Source organism: Fundulus heteroclitus, chromosome 22 (assembly GCF_011125445.2).
Source record: "Fundulus heteroclitus isolate FHET01 chromosome 22, MU-UCD_Fhet_4.1, whole genome shotgun sequence".
Classification (NCBI taxonomy): Eukaryota; Metazoa; Chordata; class Actinopteri; order Cyprinodontiformes; family Fundulidae; genus Fundulus; species Fundulus heteroclitus.
This window is the reverse complement of record NC_046382.1, coordinates 11,195,358-11,217,277: the sequence shown is the minus strand read 5'-3', so window position 1 is coordinate 11,217,277 and position 21,920 is coordinate 11,195,358. Positions and strand designations below refer to the sequence as shown.

General features: G+C 41.3%; 1 protein-coding gene across 1 annotated transcript in view; it reads right to left on the bottom strand.

Annotated features, from left to right (window-relative positions):
• The window catches only part of thada (THADA armadillo repeat containing), a 136,783-nt gene that overhangs the window by 102,397 nt on the left and 12,466 nt on the right, over positions 1 to 21,920 (bottom strand). The window contains exons 21-23 of the mRNA XM_021316329.2: positions 19,358 to 19,518; positions 7,966 to 8,075; positions 3,055 to 3,187 (exon numbers count right to left, since the gene is read on the bottom strand). Coding sequence (XP_021172004.2) covers positions 3,055 to 3,187; positions 7,966 to 8,075; positions 19,358 to 19,518 — 404 coding nt within the window. The remainder of the gene's footprint in view (positions 1 to 3,054; positions 3,188 to 7,965; positions 8,076 to 19,357; positions 19,519 to 21,920) is intronic.

Below are 21,920 nucleotides of genomic sequence, written 5' to 3'. Positions count from 1 at the left end.
CATGGGAGGGAAACCCACTTGAAGATTAGTCCAAAACTAAATCTGGTAGAAAATCTGTGAGGTCGCCTGAAGAGGGTTGCTTCCAAAAGATGTCCTTATAATCTCTCATATTTGGAGAACTTAAGTGACTATGACAATAAGAGATTTAAAGCTAAAATGTCGCTAAAATCTATGTCAACAACGTATTCGTTTAAGGCTGGGTGACATTTTCACAGCTTTTCAGTTGAATTGTAAAGAATAAATATCACCTAAACGTGGAAAGGTTATGAAATCCTGAATCACAGGGCAGTGGGAGGCAAAAGAAAGCTGTTTTCAATCCAACCACTGACAACTGGAATGACCTCCATGACTGAGAATCTACGCTAACGCAAAAACAAGGCTGTTTGTTGCCTCTTTAATGGCTCTGATCTCAACTCCAGCTGTGCTGCGTTCACATAAAGGAACAGATCCGCACTGTTTGTCAGTACTGATAGGTTTAATGAATTACATCATTCTTATGTGCCAGAGATGGGAGGGAGCAGGGGGGATGTGGGAGCTGCTGCATGAGCAGAGACTTATCTTACTGTGGGAGCTGATGGGAGCCAGCTGTGTCAGGGGCTGGGATGCTGTCAGGAGTTAAGCCTTTGCAGGGAAGGATGGAGAAACGGAGTGTACAGGAAGAAGAGGAGGAGGAGGAGGAGACAGTGGCACGATCCGGCTCCAAGGAGCGACGCGTTATCCCGATTCCTAGGAACCGGTCTAGACCAGCGAGAGGCAGACCCAGGAGCCAGCCTTCCCGGATCCGACTCTTCCTCTCAGCGTAAAGGAATGCGGCCAAAGCTCTGCAAAGGTATCGATTTCTGAATTTCACAGAGCTCCCTCGCTTCTTTCACCGTCATCTTATCTTCCACGTCTCAAACAAGAAGGAGACACACGGTGATCCAAACTGCTCCAAATGACAAAAACCTCCCGCTACGAGCTTCTTAAAACCGAAAGAAAAACCACAAGAAAGAGACGAGTTTCACAATCAGTAATGAGGGGAAGTTTAGGGGTTGAACCGTGTCTCAGAGAAAAAAAAAAAAAAAAAAAAACAGATGATGACATCTTCTAATTCAGTCAGTAAGTGACTGGTGTGTGAAAAACACAACACAACGGGGGAGAGGCGGATAAGTGGTTAGAGCAGGGCGCACGTTCGCCGGTTCGAACCCCATAGACGACCCAGAATGCTCCACGGGCGCCGCAGAGTGGCAGCCCACTCAAGTAAAGATGATTCTTATTATCATTATATAAAAATAAAGATTTAATCTGGTGTTTATTAGCTTCCAACCTCATTTAAATCTAACCCCAGTGAACAAAAACACATAATAGATTCATGACTGGCTTATAGATGAAGCTAAAATGAAACAGCATGTTTAGTCGATTTAAGAAGCAATCATTCACAACGTAGCTTCACTTCGCTGAGCTTTACAGACACCCGTTTCTGAAGGACTCTGCTTTTCAAACAAATTGATACTTTTCCTTGTTGAGCCAGCTTTGCTGCTGGTGTTTGGGATCGTGTTACAGAGCCCGTTTGGACGGACAGCCTTGCCTTTGACTCCAGAGCATTTTGGATACAGAGGAGTTTGCGGTCAACTTGCTCAGGTGCTGCAGCTGCAAAAAAAGCCCAAATCATCACACCTCCACCACCATGCTTCACACTGACTTGATGTGACGTGTTCATAGGTTTTCTCCAAGCATGGTGCTGAGCTTACGACACCAGAGGTTTTGTGGTTCGTTGACATGCGGCGTCAGAACATAAGTCGATCTGAAGGAGGCGCACGAGAAGAAAGAAACCTGAGGCTCTGGAGGCGACGCGTGTGACGAATCCAGAGACGACAGACGGTGAAGAGGAATGCCCTGAAGTTGAGCGGAGATTTTTGTAATGCGTCTGAACATTACACATTTACAACACTCCTGGTGAACTTGCTGGGATGTCCCCTCCTGAGAAGATTGGTGGCTTTCCTAAAATGTTCTACATGTGTAAATATTTTTATTCTCTATAGACCAGTTGGGAGCAGCCTTAAAACCTTCCCAGATTGATAAGCAGCAGCAATGGCTGCTCCTTTAGTCACTGCTGACGTCTTTTTTTTACCTCCTGGTATTGTGTAACACGCTTGCACTGCAAAAAGGGAACTAAAAGTGAGTAATATTTTCTTGCAATTAGTGTATTTGTCATTGATTTGAGCAGGCAAATAAGATGATCTGCCAATAGAATGAGTATTTTACCCCTAAAATAAGATAATTACATCTACTCAGTCGAAATAAGATGATGGAGATGAGTTGTTCCTATTTTAAGTGAAAAAAATGTATTTACCTGCTCAAATCAAAGACAAATACACAAATTTCAAAAAACTTTTTCTTTTAGTTCCCTTTTAACAGCATGTACGACAACCTCGCTGCTACTTCCGTTCTATACACTGCAAAATCGTATCTAAAAATAAGTAAAATGTTCTTAAAATTAGTGTATTTATCCTAGATTTGAGTAGGTAAACAAGATTATCTGCCAATGGAATGAGTATTTTTACCCCTAAAATAAGATAATTAGATATACTGCACTTGAAATAAGACGATGAAGATGAGTTGTTCCTATTTTAAGTGCAAAAATCTTATTCTATTGACAGATCATCTTATTAACCTGCTCAAATCAAGGAAAATACATTAATTATAAGAACATCTATTCTGGCTGCATGTTTCTTTAACAAATAGCAACAGGGTGAGATCCTCTTTGTGTTCCTGCACACTTAAATCAGTTTAGAGCCTAATAAGACCAGGTCATTTTTATCATCTGATATGCCAAACCCTAAAATTGACAGATGTATGTACTTTAACGTCAAGGAAGCATCGTAAAAAAATTCAGCAGAGTCACTGTATCCGCTTCACTGATAGGTTCTGGATCTTGTTGAGCTCATGAGTGCTTTATTTTTAAACAGAACATGCTTGCAGACTCTTGAAATCACCAGCATGACCTTAAAAAAAACAATACCATGACATCTCAAGCACCCTTCTGATACTATCGTGCCTTTTCGTAACGTTTACCTGGATGTAGAAGGGTATCCCGGCGCTGCGTCGGGTGGCACACAGTTTTGATGTCGGATCGCTGCATTTGACCTCTTCCAGAACCTCAGACAGCCAGCGAGAGGGAAGCTGCTGCAAGGCCCGGCTGCCGCTCCTTGAAACACCAAAAACATGACCTGGTCATGAGAAGATGGACAAGAAACACTGCATTTCCTTCAAGGCTCGGTCGGATACACATTTACTTGTTTATTAATACAATCTGCAGATAGATGCTGCATGAAATCCAGTTTTAAGTCCACTTGAACTTTTCTCAAACTACAATGGAGTTAATTGGGATGTTTTATTGGCAGTAGTGCATAACTGAGCAATGGAAGGAAAATCATACATAGGTTACTCAAGAAAGTGTGGTGTGCATTGGTATTCAGCAACCATGTGACAATATTCTGTAGAACCTCACTTTTGCTGCAATTACAGCTGCAAGTCTTCAGGAATACATTTCCACCAGCTTTACTTTTCTAAAGCCTGAAAATATCTTCAAATTTTCTCGAGCAAAATAGCTCAAGCTCAGTCCAATTGGATGGAGAAGTTCAGTCAACATTAACCAGAGACGTTCAACTGGATTTAGGTCTGGACTTTGACCGGGACATTTTGAACACATGAGTATGTTTTTGATACAAACTTTTTTTGCCACAGAGACCAAAACTGTCGAGTTGAAAGTACTCACGGGTCACAAGAATGACATTGTCTCCAAATTATTAAAAACAAACAATTTGACTGTTTTTTTTATCTGGTCATCAAAGTAAATACCCAATATTTTAATATATATATATATATATATATATATATATATATATATATATATATATATATATATATATATATATATATATATTAAAAAAAAGTTAATGACATTCTTCTTTTTTCTTTACCTAGACTTTTTTGTGTGCAAGATCAGTGACAAGAACAGGATATGGGTCAGTCCTTCACAAATATTTTGCTTTATTTCGCCAAGTTTAATGGATGGTTGCGCCCAGGTCTGCTTTGGAGTGAAAGTTGCTGGATGTTGTGGTTTTATTTTCAATTAAATTAGGCTGTAAGCATAAAATGTTGCTAATAAGATTTGAATAGTCCTTTTTTGAAAGGCGTGGCCTGTGATAATATCACAATGGAAAAAAATACACTGTGTATTTGCATCAACCTCCTGGACTGGTGAACCACATTTAGTCTGGGGATGCCCACCATCATCCCAAAGGCCGCAAAAGGCCCGCGGGCCGCACATTGGACACCCATGACCTAGACGACGGATCTACTGCCCGTTTTAGCTCTAGATGTACGTTTAGGGTTGTTGTCCTGCTAGATGGTGAATTAGAAAAAGGAAAACAGGAAGAAAAGCGAGAAGAATCAACAGAGGAAGGAATTGGACTTCTCATCAACTGTGACCGGGTTTCTCGCCTCAGCCAAAGGAAAACAGACGTGATAAGATGCAAATGATGCAACTGGGGTGATAGAAAAAAGGAAGAAAGGAAAGATGACAGATTAAAAGGAATGAAGCGAGGAGGAACCCTGAAAAAAGAAGGTATTAGATTAGATTAGATTCAACTTTATTGTCATTACACAGGTACAAGGCAACGAAATGCAGTTTAGGTCTAACCAGAAGTGCAATAGCAGCAAGTGCAGGATAAACAATGGTTCCATATGTACAGGACATGGATATGTACTGAATAAATATAGATGATGAATACTATTATAAACAGAATTTTACAATAGTATCAAGGAATAAAGGGAAGAAGGAAACAATGGCAAATTAAGGAAAGACAAACGGGGGAAAGGAATTTATTGAAGGAAGGATTCAAAAAGACGAGAGAATGAAAAGGGAAGAAAATAAAAGAAACTGAAAGGAGAAAAGAAAAAGGGAATCAAGGAGAAAAAGTAGAAAGGGAAGGAAGGAGAAAGTACTTGGCACACGCTCAGTGCTTCCAAGCCCTGAGAAACACGGATGTCCCAATGGATCAACCTGCTGACCAGAACCTTTGGTTTTCTGGGCTGAGCAGCATCAGCCGTCGGATCAGAACCATAAAAAACTCAACGTGCAGTGAGGCCCAAGCAGCCGAGCAGAGCGGCCACTTTACACGAAGAGCACCAAATCTTCGGTGTGTAAGTCGTTACCAAGTGAAGACAAAGTTAGGCACTTTAAAATCAGTCGGATGTTTCAAGCCAAAGTCAGAGGAAGATAAAAAAAATAAATAAATACTAGAAGTGGAATCTGTATTTCTATAGAGCTGCGTCTGGCATTCCTTCGTTCTGCCACTGAAACTGGTGACATTTGGGAGCACCGTAGATGAAATTAGTGACTCCTGACAGTTAAAGACGATGCTAAATAAAGAAAATGAACACACGAGTAACAAAGATGTGTTCCTGAATAAGTGAGTTGAGTTCATCTGACGGTGGTTTCGAGAGCTTCTCTTACCAGACATTTTTGGGAACGGTTGCAGCTAAAAGAAAGCACATCTGACCGGTGGACCCAGTCACACAAAAGAGAAAGTGAAGAGAACCAGAAGGAGTGAAAGCAGCAGAAGACTGGGAAGGCCAGAGACGCAGCGGAGGCACAGCGAGGGAGTGAAAACACGATGGAACGCACCAAAGCCAGAGCATCAAAGGCCTGTGGTTAGGCACCCCGCAATCAACACCCCGTAACCCAGCGCACGGTTCGCATACCATCCACACAGAGCTCACAGCGCCAGAGGAGAAAACACATACTCCCGAGCACTCCTACACAACCACCAGAATGTCGCCCTCGTTACAAAACGTACGGAGAAACACAGAGGGAGAGGGACTGCTTTCTGCAGAAGAACAAAAAAACAAGTGAGTTCTTCGCCGAGCTCTGGGTGGTTCAAAGTCAACACGGCGGCGGCAGCGCGGTTCGTCACCTGCCGCAAGGCTGTGGACCGTTTCCACGCGGCCGGTCGTTCAGGAAAACAGGGAGGTGCAGGAAAGTGACGAACGCTTGATGTTAATACAGGAATTATTCCTGCAGCGTAGCTCCACACTTGTTGGCAAAGAAAAAGTAACGATCTTACACTGGAAGAAAAAAATGGAGATAAATCCAACCTGTAGTTTCATTACAGTCAGGGAAAAAAATCCAACATTCAGAAAACTATCCCCAACAATTTCTTTAAAATACATAAATATCATCAGACACAAAATAGGAAATATTTCTAAATCAGAAAACAGCTAAAACTTGCCTATATCTACAGTCAGAGAAGAGAACGCTGACAAGCAAAGCTGCAAGAGAAACTATATTTACAGAGCCATGCAAAAGTATTCACCCCCCTGAATTGGTTTACATTTTATGTTACAGCAACAAACCAATGACTTTATGACGGATCAACGCAAAAGCAGCGCACGATTTTTAAATTGTTCATTATTCTTACAGAATAATGAATAAAAAGGCACGCCACACTTTTCAGATTTGTATACGTATAAACATTGAAAAGCGTCTATCCTGGTCGAGACGATACCTGGAAAAGTTCAAGGGGTGTGAATACCTTTTGCAGGACGCTGTTCACTGTGGAAAAAATATAGAGGAGTAACCATAACAACCATTAGACACCCTTTACATGCCTACTTGATCACCTGTAAACATGATACCGTCACACCCATTAATGTGAAGCTTTATAAGTGCTGATAGGAGTTTAAATGACTCATTTTGAGCTTTTCTGAAGAACCAAATAATAAAATCCCCTCTAAGTGTGTTTGGTGCAAATCAAAGGATAAACATGTGGAAAACCACCTCATTGCTAAGCAAAGTGTGATGCTGTGTGTCTGCTTCCCCTCCATGGGCTCCTTCTTAGGATGCATAGCATCATGAACTCTAGATAATATATGAATATATAAATAAAAAATCTGAAATATTCCTGGGATCACACATACAGGTCTAATGTTCTGGAGAATAAGCACTTAAAAGACAATTTCTGCGTGTTTTATCTCTGTTATATGAATAAATAGTATCATTATAACTATAACAACATGTTTTATTGTGTTAGCGGCAGTAAGAATAGCTGTTCTTTTATTGTTTATAATTTGATCACATTGGGCGTTTTCATTCTGAGTAAATCCAGAGATATTTTTACTTGGTTTCATCATGAGAATCTCATACCAGCTCATGCGCGTCCCTGGACCGTACAACAGGTCCAAAACAAACGGCCAAATTAACCCAGAAAAGGTTCATCAAAAAGAAAACCAAACCTCCCTCCATATTCCTCCCCGTCCTCAGAGCTAAATCCAGTAGGAAACCTGTGGTTTAGTGCCGTGTGTAGCTACCGCCTGTGAGAGGGAGGAATTATTTTGGGTTTGAAGAAGCCTCGCTACGTCACACTCTCCTATTATTGCCTCGTCTTAGATAGCAACATAAATCCTCTCATCTTGTTTTTAAAAGTTACATTTGCAGAGGCGCTGAAAGTTCATCTTTTCACTAGATTCTTGAACAAACCAAGGAAGATTATTATTATTATGTTTATTATGTTTAATATTATTATTATTACTGTTATTAAAGGAAACATTTCTTAACAAAACAAATTGACTTTTAACTCAAACAAAAAGGTCCATTAGATAGAAAGCAGGTATTTAATGAAAACCTTTTTTTGTTTTCATATTCAGTTGCACAAAGTCCCACCAGAGGCAAGCAGACGTTACATGTGCTCTTCCACTCCTGATGTAAATCTGGTCAATTCTGCTTGAGGCGCGACACGGAGAGAGATCGCTGGCTAATTACAAGGCACACTTTCACTCGGCGCCATGACAGAAGCTACGCTCCCCACGGCTGCTCAGCAGTGCTACCGCTCAGCCTCTGTTGGTTGGCCTGAATGTGAACACACACATATACACACACACACACACACACACACACACACACACACACACACACACACATACCTGCAGAGCATGTCGGTGAGCCGCACAAAGCCCACGTAGGCCAGCTCAAAGGCGCCTCGGTGCCGGGACTGCAGCAGCTGCTGGCGGAAGTAGAGGCCGACCCCCTCCACCTGTGACAGAGAGAATCAGGGGTCCAGCGTGAGAGGAGCTTCAAAGATGTTAGTTATGTTTCTGTGACTTTTTTTTTTACTTTCTCTTTTAGGAGAAGTTAATTAAATAAAATTTGAATGTGGTCTCCAAGACAGTCCTGGGTTCAAATCCCACCAAGAAGTCTTTGTGCAAAAGTTTGAATGATCTCCTTGTGCGTGGATGGGTTCTCTCTGGGTACTCCAGCTTCCTCCCACAGTACAAAAACATGACTGCACCCCCATAACTCTTGAAAAGCAGATATGGATAGATATTTCATTTATTTGTAAAAAGGGACAACAATATAGATGTGCTGCGATAGACTGGCGACCTGTCCAGGGTGAACCCCGCCTCTCACCCATTGACAGCTGGAGATAGACAACAGCACCCCTCGTCACTTCACAAGGGATAGACGTGTTAGAAAATGGATGGATGGATGGATGGATGGATGGATGGATGGATGGATGGATAGATGGATGGACGGACAGACAATGTAGATGTGAGACAATAGCCACAGCCAGGGCTTTGAAACGATTTTTTTTCCCCAATCGGTTCGTTCCGAACAGAAACTGAATTATAACGTTTCCGGTTATGAGTTCCACCAATAAATTGACGTTCCCGAACCGGTTAGAACAAAAAAATACTGTTCCCGGAACGGTTAATTTCGTTCCTGTCACCTGTATAATGCTATTATGTCACATCTTTCTCATCCAGCTTAAACCAGCTATTGATATTGTGTTTGGAATGAGCGTTTTATTTAACGATGGATCGTAATTTACCTCTTATTTAAGATGTGTAGCTCTAGTGGAGACACCGCTCTCTCTCCATTCAGTCAGCGAATGTGTGATGTGATGTCACACAGGAAGTGAACCTCAGCCGTCATGGTAACGTGCGCAGGAAAATAATAATTTTTTTTAGTTAATTAGGCAACGAAAACTTTGAGGAACGAGATAAAACCGGTATTAACCGGTTACCATTATTTTTAAATAAGTGTTCCAGTTCCAGAACATAAAAAACAATAACGTTTCCGGTTTCGTTTCTGTTCCCTGTAAAATACAAAAACTTCCCGGTTTTCGTTTTCGTTCCTTGAAGCCCTGGCCACAGCTAACGTCCATCTCCAGTGGCTCGCCAGGCAAAGCAACAAGCAACCAAAACGGTTTAATATACTCTATCTAGTCTTCTCATGTTTTTAAAAGGCCATTTTTTCCCTCACTGGTCTGTTGACCTTAACTATCGTAATGCGCACTCGGACCCCTCGCCTCCCGTCTACACCAAGCACCTGAGCAGACAGGTTTAACTTTGCTTTCCCGCTAATGATCCATCTGTGTGAGTTTCTCGTCTCTGTCCATCTCCTCTTTCTGTCTCAGCTCAGGGCCTGGTTGAAATGCTGTGGTTGCAGCTGTGCAGAGACAAATGTTCCTGAAGGAATAGCGGTTGAAAAAAAAAAAAAAGCTCTGCAACAATGCGAGAGCCGCCGCTAAACCGAGACAGAGAATGAGTACCGAGAGTCGTGCCCTGATGAGTACTTTATGTTTATCGTGACTGCACTTTGGAGGTGTCCAACCACAACCAAAAGGGGTAATTACATGTGTTTCACCCGGAGACCAGAATATTACCTCATAAAACAAGAGCAGAGTCACTCTTGAAAAAAAACCAACAATGTGGATGTGAGTCAAGTTTGGACAAACAGGTGCACCGAGAGTTAACCTCACAGGGAACTTTCCCCAACAACACATAGGGGTTCAAATATCCGCAGCCTGTTACGTCATTCTAACTCTCATTATTCCTCAGCTATTTATTTCTCTGAGAATCACCACCAATCGCAAATTCAACCGTTTAGAACAGGGGTGTCAAACTCATTTTGGTTTAGGGGCCGCATACAGCTTAATCTGATCTCAAGAGGGCCACACGAGTTAAATCATTGCAAGATTAAATAGAACTAATAAATGTGGACTTGTTGTTGATTTTTATATTAAATTAATTTCACTTTTACACAATATATTATGAATAACCTCAGCATTTATAAGAACAGTACGCGCAATTTCAATAATACTTTTACTCAGTTAAACATTTACTTAAGTGCATTATGCATAAGAACTGATCACAGTGATTGTACAATGTTGAAAAACATTTATTCACATTTTTTGGAACTTATAAACACTGTCCTGCATGACAAAATACATCAAACAGATAAAAATTAAGTAATGATTTAAATTTTTCCACATCTGAAGCTTAAGCTGCTAATTAAAACACAGCGCCCCTCGTGGACAATATAGGAACTGCATATTTTCAATTAAACAAAGTACATGTTTTTTTTCAATAATTGTTTTATCATTCTCTTCCTTTTATCTCCTCTTTCTTTCACCTTTTGTTTGTTTTTCTTCTTGTTCTTCCTTTCCTCTCCTACTTTCCCATTGTAGTGTCCATATCATTTGAGATATTCCCCGCATGAATCATAATAAAACTATTCACATTCATAAATCAAGCGGAGCACTATGGCAAAAGCACTTCTGCTCCACTTGTGAAAGTAAAATCTGATGAGCTCTTTTTGGCATGAAGACAACAATTCTAATTTTTTTTTTTTTTTATAATGATGATGCATTTAGCCACCGGGCCGGACTAAATTGTTCGGCGGGCCGAATCCGGCCCGCGGGCCATATGTTTGACACCCCTGGTTTAGAAGAAAGATGTCCTATTAATAAAGGGTCTCTGCATCTCGCACCGACCCTGTTGTGCCCGTTAGCGCCTCGAGCCGTGAGAGCTGCACGTCGGTAGCGTGACAAGCGTGCTCAAATAAGGACGCTGAGACATCCGCATAATGGCCACCGTCAGTAAAACCATCCAGTTAGTAATAGTGTTACCGACGGTATTCTAACTATACACACACACACACGGCGGAGACGCGCCGGGCCCCGTTTCTGTGGCAGTGTGTAAACTGGTGATTGTGCTGCAGGTGAGGCGGCAGGGCGAGGCGGACGCAGAGCTCCGGCTCCCTGTCATTAAGGCTGCGGTATCACCACCACCACCACCAGGGCAGCGGCCAGGCCCCGGCTTAGTCAGGGGTGGCACGGAGGGCACGGGGAGGGGTGGCATGGTATGAAGCACCGTGTGTGAAAACAGAAAAGGAAATACAAAAAAGAACCTCCCTTTTTACTGGTTGGTTTATAGGTTGACGATGAAGCCGGGGAAAAAAAAGAAAAAGAAAAGAAAACCTCTGTTGCTGAATGACTGGACAGTGATGCTTGAAGAAACCGAAAATCCTCAGGAGGGGAAAAAAAAAAAAAATATGTAGGGCTTAGACAGCCTTTGTCCGTTCTTTTAATCTGCCATATGACAGGTCAGTGGAGCTGACCGACCCTGAACCGGACAGAGGGAACCGCAGCAGCAGCAGTGACTTATCACGCTGGGCTGCATGGGGCGCACTCCCAGGACAGGACTGACCTCACCGGCGGTAAAAATGGCAGCGACAGTCACCGTCAGATGGCTCGCAGCCGCCTGAGCCCAGACCGCTGCGGTGCTAAGCTGGAACGAGCCGAGCCGCCACTTTGCCTATTTAAAGCCTTCCCCCCTCCGAAAGGTTCCCGTCTGTGTAACTGTCAAAAGGGGCCGGGCAGGCTTCCTGTGCTGGGCGTAGGGGTGGCGGGGTGGGGGGCGGGGCGGGTATGGGGAGGACTTTATTTAGAAATCAACTTCCTGTTTGCAAAAAAAAAAGTGCACGTTTCTCAAAAAGAAAATAAAAAATAAAAGAAATCTATGTGTGGAGAGAGAGAGAGAGAGAGAGAGAGAGAGAGAGAGAGAGAGAGAGAGAGAGAGAGAGAGAGAGAGAGAGAGAAAGAGAGAGAGATGTTTCCCGGAGTTTAATTACACGTGTGCCTCAGATTGCTGACAGAGACCTAAATAGCAAACTTGCTCTGTTGGGAAGAAGTCTGAAGACGCTGCTACAGAAGAAACAGCTGTAGCTCTGGTCTGCTCATGGTCAGATGGTAAAACAAGTTTAAGGTACTTTAACCATTACATTTCCTTCTAGGAAACACGCCAATGCATCCTTTAATTCTATTTTTGGTGTATGTTTATATATATATATATATATATATATATATATATATATATATATATATATATATATATATATATATATATATATATATATATATATATATATATATATATATATATAAATAAATTCATTTTTAAATATTACAAAATGTATGTATAAAGTTATGTATATTCTAGGAATATATGAATCCTGAAGCAAATTGGTTGTAGATTTCTGCAAAACAATAATCTTCTAATAAAACAAATATTTTTTTATTTCAATAGAATATTTTTTAGGATTAGAATTTTTTTATTTTTTTTACTTGTTTTCTACTGAATATTTAGTCATTTTGATGAAATGAGTTGTTTTACAAAAAAATTAATAAAACGGATTATTTATTTTTCTTATTCTCTCTCAGCATTCGATGTTCGATTAAGTCGTTCCTCTACGCTGTCGTATAAATCCCAAACAGCACGAGGGGATTGCTGCAAAGTTAACGACTCTACGCAGTTGGTTTGGCTTTACTTAGATGGAAAACGTTTTACTGATTGGCATTTATTAACATAATTTGATTAAAACAGTATTATAACTCAAATAAAAGTGTAACTGAATTTGTCTATATGCTTCGATTCCATCCATCTTGCATATGAAGTACCTTGAAGTGACATTTGTTGAGAATTTGTGCCGAATAAATAATCTGAATTGATTGAAAGTGAAAGAATGTTTCCTTTTTTTTATTAAAAAGCTAACAAAACTTGTTGGATGATTAAAAAGAAGGCCAGAATGAGCTCAACTGTGTCTTTTAGGATCTAGAGAAAGAAGTAGTGAGACAGCGGTGAGGTGTGAGGTAGAAATGACAGAAAGGTTTATGGCAAAGACGGGATTCAGTGTTTTTTGTTTTGGTTTGCAAGTTGGCAGATGATAGCTGACCTTGTGCTGTAATGTTTGCAGATGACAGTGTGATCTGTAATGAGAAGGAGGAAAAAGGAACAAAAGCCAGGTGAGGTGAGACTAAACCTTTGAGTGAAGCAGATGCCAACAGGTGGAAAAGGGAAACTGCAAGGAGTGGAGGTACTGAAGGTGAACGAGTTCAACTGTGCCGCGCACAAGAGAGGCGGAGAAGAGAGTCCAGGCAGGACGGAGTGGATGAAGATGAGTGTTAGGGGTTAGAAGGACAACTGCAACAGAGCAGGAAAAAGGTTCGGTTTGGTTTTTCAGCCCAACTAATGGCGTCTCTCTCCACCAGAACCGTTAAAACTCCAGATGAAACACTATGTTGGTGGTCTGGTCGGTTTCACACAAGGACGCACGATTCACAACAAAGCCCTCTGCAAATTATAAAAACGGACTTTTCACGGGTGAAATAAGTCTATAAATAAACCACAAATGCTAAACTAAACATGTGGATCAGTCTGCAAACCGACGTCCCTTTTCCTTTAAGTTTAGATCGCCATGGCTTTAGTCGAAGTCCAGGGAAGAAAACTCAGTGGACATTTAAGAAAAAGACACTTTTGCCATTATTTTAGCATCTTTTTCAACAGAGACTAAAGACTAAATACAGCCGACGTCTGTGCTCCATCATCTGTTGATTAAAATCGGCTGGTTTTATAATTGTGTCCTTTATTCTGTGATGGGGGGAGCTTGAAAATTTCAAGAAAAACAAGAAAGTTTTTGAAAAACAGCATAAACTCTCAATGGAAATAGAACAGGACCGAAAAACATTGAGACTAGTACATCAGTGTCCACCTAGGAATGAGTTGTCCCTGTTGCCATGGCTGTAACCCAACAACACAAACGTCCACAGGGCTGCAAACCAGGCCAGTGGCGCGGTCCCAGAGGATGCCAGCTGAGCGGAGCAGGAGCTGTTCGGCTACCACGGACTGTGGAAGACGCAAACACACGTTTGCCCATGCTTGTCGTCACTGTGGTAGGGCAGGAGGAGCCCGCAGAGTCCACTCTCTAAGCTCCGCTGGTGTCATCCGTTCACTGTTTACGCCAACAGGCTTCACTGTCTGAGGACATCCACACACAGAGTGCTGAACTAGGAGCAGGCTAGAAAAAAAAAGGATACGGTGAAGGTGAAGAGTTCACATTTTCCTGTTGTCTGCCTGCTTTAGCGTGTGTTTGTTAAACCAGCTGTTGTGTAATAAGGGCCACTGGCATGGTTACTGGAGACAACTTGATATTTGGGATGTCGCCCCCTTGTTATCTCTTCAAATTCTACCTCAGGTGTGAGAGCCTGAGCCCATCTGTCCAGCTGTGTTCACCTGCCGCTAAAAGGTCCAACTCGTAGAACATCATTCAAGATCCAGATCTTAACTCAGATCCACATGATCGCATGTAGGAATGATAAAAAAAAGAAAAAAAAAGAAAATGCATATCAGGACACACAGCGTCTTGCTAAAGTATTCACTCCCCTTAGCATTTTTCATGTTTTGTAGCCTCACAATCTGGGATTAAAATGGATATATTGAGAGTTTGCAGCATTTTATTTACAGAACATGCCTAGAACTTTGAAGATGGATTATTTCTTTATTGAGAAGCAAACATAACAAAACTGATCACCCCCCCCCCTAACGTCTGTACTTTGCAGAGCTACCACCTTTTGTAGCACCTACAGCTGCAAATGGCTTTGGATCAGTCTCTATAAGCTCACCACTGGGATTTCTGCCCATTCATCAAGGCTAAACTCCTCCAACTCCAGGTGTCGTTAGCTAATTGGGCAAAGCGACAGATTTGCCCAATTAGCTAACGACAATTTGATTGGCTTAAACCAATTTGATTGGCTTAAACCAAAAGTTGGTTTAAGCCAATCACGGCATCAGATGAAAATGTCGTAAGCAGCAGGCGCCATGAGAAACCACAACAAGTTAAGCTAGTCAAGGCGCTTCTTGTTCTTCTCGCAAAGAAGAAATCTTGGATTCCTCCTGCGCTGTCGTGGTTATTTCGGTTCGGCTGTGGGCTTGGCATCTCTTGCTTTTCTCCCGAATTAAACCATAATACTGCAACGTGATTGGCCGATACGTTTCGGGTAGATTTTGATTGGTTGAGGCGGAACGAGATGGATTCTCGTGCGTTTGTGAACGCACAAATACCGCGAGAATTTATCTTGCAGGCAAGGTTACTGTGAAGCATCCTCCACAATTAGGGTGAAAATTTGCAAAAAAAATACCTTAGGAATAAATATATGTTCATTGCAACAGCATAATCTCAAAACTGAAATTTTCAGGAAAAAAAATCATATAGTTTATTTATCAGAGAAAAAATAAACTCACATTAAGACTTTTTTTAAACAAACCACATGTACCACTCCCCCCCCACCCCAACATAACATTAATGCAACTGAGTAACTACCTTAAGTAGATCAGAGCTACTAGCAATGTTTAATTGCTGCTTATTTTCTCTGGAGTAAAGATGTGAAATGACACAGAGGCCAAATTCTCTTGTTCAAAATGAGAAAGACAAGAGAACACGGCATTAAATCTTGGCAAACGTGGAGATCTCCACAAGTCAGGATGCGGCTACAGGAAATTAGCTAGTCGCCTAAACTTCTACATATCTACGGTCGGAGCAATGATTATAAAGTAGAGATGCACTGATCGGGATTTTACTGGCCGGTGCCGTCCGACCCGAAAATAATAACCACACCCAATTAACAGCTTGTTTTTCTTTCCACTGGTTGACGACTTTTTGTGTAGGTTGGGGAAACATTTTTTTAATGCTGATTTTGCTGGAAATGAACATAAACATTTTACTTCTTCCTGTTTTCTCTGCAGATCCAGAGGTAAACACAAACACACAGCCACCCCCCACCCCCACACAGACAAACACAGGCTATGTCTGGGTCCCTTGTTATTACGGACATGCACATGCTGAACCACTCAGACAGCCGTTCCCGTGTGAGTCCGTGCGGCACGAGCGTGCGCCTGCTGTTGTGTCTGCGCCGCTGTTTGCAGGCTGCGCTGTTTTCCTGCTGGTGTTGGAAGTGATTTGGAAAGAATGCAGTGGAAAAGGGAGGTGCGTCGCGGCCGTTAAACCAGCGGGGGTCGCGCCCCAAATGAAAGCGCGGCACTAACGAGAGCGGATGCTAATTGAAGAGCCTCCCAGTGTGGGGTCACAAACGCACACAGACACTCGCTCGCCGACATTATTGAGGAAGCTGCGGCTCGACAGCTGCTCCGCTTTGCAGAAGGACGCGACGTTTTGGATCCTTTTAAGATTCGAAGCTTCTCTCAGAGACTGTTGGTGAAAGGGATCGATGGCATCATCATTTTTATGATCCCAGCAGTAATGTGGGAGTAATTAATGGCACTTATTCATCCCCAACGATCAATAAAATGCAGAGGCTCTAAAAAAAAAAAATGCCTTTGTTCATCCACATAGTTTCCAGTTATAGCCTAAAACGTTAATGCACTATAGCGGGATTTTATATGAGCAATCGCCACAAAGTAAAACGTAATTGTTAAGTCAAAGGAAACCCATGAATGGCGGTTTTGAAGAGCTTGAATTAAAATCCAAAAGCTGTGGCGTCCCGTTTCTCTTTTGGGTTACATCCGTACCACCGGTGCACATCTAAAGTAGGGAGAGGACTGGAAATGGATCATTTGTGGCCTTTTGCTGCAAATATGATAAATGATATGATGAAAAGTTTTTAAAAATGGAATTGCATTTGTCACGTAATACGGTCAAGAGCTCGAAAAACCCAATTACTGCTCGGAAAGTCAAACTTGCTGGTCATAAAACAGGTTGTTTCAGTACACCAGTTACATAAAAAGGTGCAACTACACAGCTAACTGTACATATTCATTGGAATGAGTTTTTAATTATAGTAATTTAATTGACGTACTTATGGAACCAACAGTGGAAAAAAGATCAGCCACTCCAAACCTGCCGCTGGGTTTGGGCTTTTGCAAACATCATCATTTAAGAGTTTACCTTTGTCCTGGTAAACCTGAATGTTTCTCCTGTTACAGATAAAATAATTTGTATTTTATATGGACTTGAGGGCGTACACACATGACAGCTGCATGCAGTCTGAGCTCTTAAACTCAAAAACTCCTCCCTGTGCCACCAAAAAGAAAACTATTGTTGAATCTATTGTTGAGACTTTAGAATATATATTGATATTTTGTGATGCGTTTATGGAGCTGATGGGGATAAAAAATAGTGAATATAACAATCCCAACCCGGCAAAACTTGAACTAAAAGTTATATTTTCCTGAAATGAGTATATTTTCTTTGATTTGAACAGCTCAATAATTTGCCAATGGAATGAAAACTTTTACCCCTAAAATAGGATAATTAGATATCCTGCACTTGAAATAAGATGATGGAGATGAACTGTTCTCATTTTAAGCTCAAAAATCTTATTCCATTGACAAATAGTCTTACTTACCTGCTCAAATCAAAGAAAAATACACCAATTTCAAGAAAATTTTACATACTTTTAGTTCCTTTATTTGCAGGGAAATTAGCTGTGACACTGCCAATAAGCAACTAAAAGTAAAATTTTCTTGAACTTAGTGTTTTTGTCCTTGATATGAGCAATTAAACAAGATTATCTGCCAATGAAATTAATGTTTTTAATCCTAAAACGAGATAATTAGATATATTCACTTGAAATAAGACAATGGAGAGGAGGTGTTCCTATTTTAAGTGCAAAACAGGTGAAAACAGATCTTATTCCATTGACAGATCATCTTATTTACCTGCTCAAATTAAGTGCAAATACATTAATTTCAAGAAAATTTGACTTACTTTTAGTTCCCTTTTTGCAGTGTAGTTTCTTGGTTTTACAAGAATCATCCAGTATTTCCTCCCCTTGTAGAACGGAGGGGAAACACTGTCATCAATTAGGGTTTATAGTTACTACAATGAATCACAATTCTTATTGCAACACAATTTTACCCACAATTACACTAAACATGATAATTTACCATCTGTAAATAACTCAAGCTCAGTCTGATCAGACGGTGAGATTCTGGGACATTACATTTCTAAGCGCTGCTGCAGATTCGCTGATTCTCTCAATGATTTAGGTCTGGACTTTGACTGGGCCATTATAACACATGAATGTGCTTTGATCTAAACATTTCCACTGTAGCTCTGGCTGTATGTATACATGTATGAAAAAAGACGCAGCCCCCTACTCCAAAACTGACACCTCCAGCTGAAACACAGCATGCTGATGACCCCATGGACAAGCAGAATGTCTTCTAGAGGAACTTTTTCCAGTCAGACAAGACAGAAATTGAGCTGTTAGGCCACAAAGACAGAGAGGCACGCTCAGAGGAGTTAAGGCAAGGCTTTCAAACCAAACACAGACTTTACTAACAAGCAAGGTGGAGGCAGGATTATGCGGTGGGCCTGTTTTGCCACCAGTGGTGCAGCAGCATTCCCCAAAGCAGGTGGGACAATTCAATGAATTTTTTTCAGTTAAATTCAATTTTATTTATACAGCGCCAATTCATGAGACATGTCATCTCAAGGTACTTTAAAAAGTCAAATTCAAAATTCATTTAGATTATGCAGATTGGTTCAGATTACACAGACAATCAATAAAGCCATCCATAAATTCCTCACCTTTACCAAAAAACAAAAACATAGATGGTTGAAACCTGAACACATTTCGGTTTTCAAACAAAAAACCCAAATTGGTTCTGGAAAGGATAAAGCGGGCTAACCTCTGAGGTTCTGCAACTGGCTTTCCAACGTCAAACTTTGTTTGTGAGCTATGCTTAAACGCTGGGTCTGTGTCAGAAAACCAAACAATTTAAATTACGCTCAAATACCCAGCCAAGATTTAGCCAGAAGCTTGTTGATGTGGTGACGGTACAACATCCTGAGGGACGTTTTCCCCAAACATGAGACATTTGGTGGAGGGGATGGTGGGGGGGGGGGGGGGGGGGGGGGTTATGTATAAAGTTGTTATGTATTAAGTTGAGCCCATATGTAAAATTCTGACCCTGTGTAAATTAGAAAAATTCTACAAAATCAAACTTGAGAATGCAATCCTTGTTTGTTTTTTATAAAAGTCACTGCAGTCGTTTGTTGTATAATGTTTGTAGATAGAATCACAGCCATATTAAGAACCCTGCAGTCATGTGTGCATTGGTAGTTTGGTAGGTGTGTATTAGGTTTGCCTGTATAAGAAAAAACATTTAGCTGGAGACCTCCACTTTCAAACTGCAGCCCATTTCTACAGCTCAGTAAGTGGTGAGGTTCGCATACCTGCTCCTCTGTGATGAGTCCGGGGTGTGTCAGCTCCTTTTCATTGGTGTAGTGCAGAGGCAGACTCTGACAGAGCTGACCGAGCAGCATGGCCACTTCCTTCATGCTCCGCCAGCAACATACCAGCACCATCTGAGCCGTCACCCTGTAGCCCTCTCCATCTAGAGCCACAACAAACGCACACAGTTAAAAATACAAGAGAGAAGAGACAGATCCCAGAGGAAGACTGCTCTGTGCTTCAACAGTCATCTATAGTTCTAAATATGTATTATTTACCACCTTAATGTTTGCCCATAACTTAAAAAAAGCAAAACTCTCACAGATTCATTACATTTTTTTCACCATAAAAATCACCAGCAGTAGTAAAGTTACAAACGTGTAAATAAACAACACGAAAAAAGATGAAACACTTCCCCCATAAGGCCTTCTCCGGTACTGCAACAAAAGAACGATTTAATGAACTACATTTATAGTAAAAATACACTCTATCCTCTGTGAAGTAAAAACATTTATCAGTAAATGATAAAAATTTGTATTATTTTGGCTTTATTATTGACCATTTTTCAATATTATAATAAAAAGAAAGCCTAAATGAGAATGTCTGGTGTGAGAACCTGAGCCAACTCTTGCTGCTTCCTTAGGATTTAGGAGGGAAAGTTACAGCCAGCACCTGGCTGTAACTTTCAAATTGAACAATATAAATGAGGAGTTTAGATAATTTCCTGCTCTTGAGCATGCAGGTGTGTGTTGAAAAAAAATGCCAAGGAAGAAAAACATTAGCAGTAATCTAAGAAATCACTGCCCAACAATCTGGGAAAGGTTACAAGGATGTTTTCAAATCATGTTTTCAAGGATTAGCGAAAACTAAAACACTTTAGACAGCTGCTAATCTTCTCAGGAGGGCAAACTAACCCAGAGTTCAGACCATGAAACACAAAAAAAAATGCAAGGCTCCATCTCCGACTCTACTGGCCTAAGTTAGCATGGTAAATGTTTACGTTCATGACAGGAAGAAGAAAAAAAAAAAAAATACTGAACAAGTTTGGCTTCTTTCTAAAGGTTGCCAGTAGAAAGAATCTTCTCTTAAAAGTAAAATATGTCACAAGGCTTGGAAAGTTACATCTAAGGAACAACAGAGCTTCTGGAACAATGTCCATTGGAGAGAAGAGAGGTTTGACCATAACCTACAGAGACGTGTTAGGAGAAAACCAAGCACAACACATCAACACATCATAAAAGCTTCATACTGACTGTTAAGCACAGTGATGGAGAGGTGATGTTGGGGGCTTGTTATGCAGTCATTAATAATAATAATAATAATAATAATAATAACCTTTATTTGTCATTCCAATGTACATCTGTGCTCTGCAGTTAACTCATCCCTTAGGGAGTAGTGGGAAGTCACTGTGCAGCATCCAGGTAGTATTTCTTGGGCTAAGCCTGGTTTATGCTTGCGAGGTCCGCGTGGCCATATTACGTAGGTTTGGCTACCAAACGCCTTCACACGGCCAAACGTTTCCATTCTGCGCACCAAGAAAATTCCTAACATTACCACTCGTAAAAACATGACGGATGAGCGAGCACTTCTTCTGGGGGAGGTTCGTAAATCTAGACATCTTTATGATTCGGCCCATCGTGATCAACAGTTCCTGGGCGTCACTATTGGAAGAAAGTAAGAGGCTTAAAGCTATAGTTGGTAATCCTGTTCAGAAACACTTGTGGGAGCTGCAGGCCTGTAAAAACTCTGACCAGTCACGGCCTTCGCACCAAGAGCAGGGATTTGTCAGAGTTTTGTTCCTGCTCTCACCCAGAGACGTTATATACTCTCCCCCCTCTGTCCCTCACGTTCCAGAGGAATCACCTTATCTATTGGTCGTCCCACATGCCAATCATTCTGACACGCTTACGTAACGCCAATGTGCGTGTATGTTCCTTGTTAGTTTCTTGCTGGCTGCGCATGCGCACTTCTACTGTTGATGTTAGCGGTTAGCTTAGCGGTTAGGTTAGCGGTTAGCTTCGGTGTTAGCCGTTCATTGTAGCCCCACTGCTCTCACCGTAGACTTTGAACACGGCTGAGAGTCACAAGAAGTGAACCACGTTCATGTTTATGAGAAGAAGAGGAAGGACTCAGTAGAAAGAAATGAGACCAGAGTGGATTTAGGAGATTTTTTTTCACATGATCCCACTGAAGAGTGGAAAAGCAAGGTAGGACTGTTTTACACATGCGCAGGTAATTCAAACAGGGACTTGTGAGAAATTTCCAGAAAAAACGCTGACTCTACCTTTAAATGTTGGGAACAATTGTGTTTCTACTTCTACGTGTAGTGGAGTGTAGTACGCTTGGCGTAGGAGCACAACGCTGCCCTCTAGAGTCTAGGAGAATAGTGCTATAGAGGACGATCCACACGGAGAATAAATGCTGCAGACGTGTCTGCACGTCTCATTTCTGTGCAGAATGTACTTGCTTCAAAAATAAAGCAGCCTTAAGGGTCTTGCTCAGGGACCCAGAGTGAGAAAACTGGGTCATCCACAGACAAATTTACCCAAATGCAGCAGGAAATCT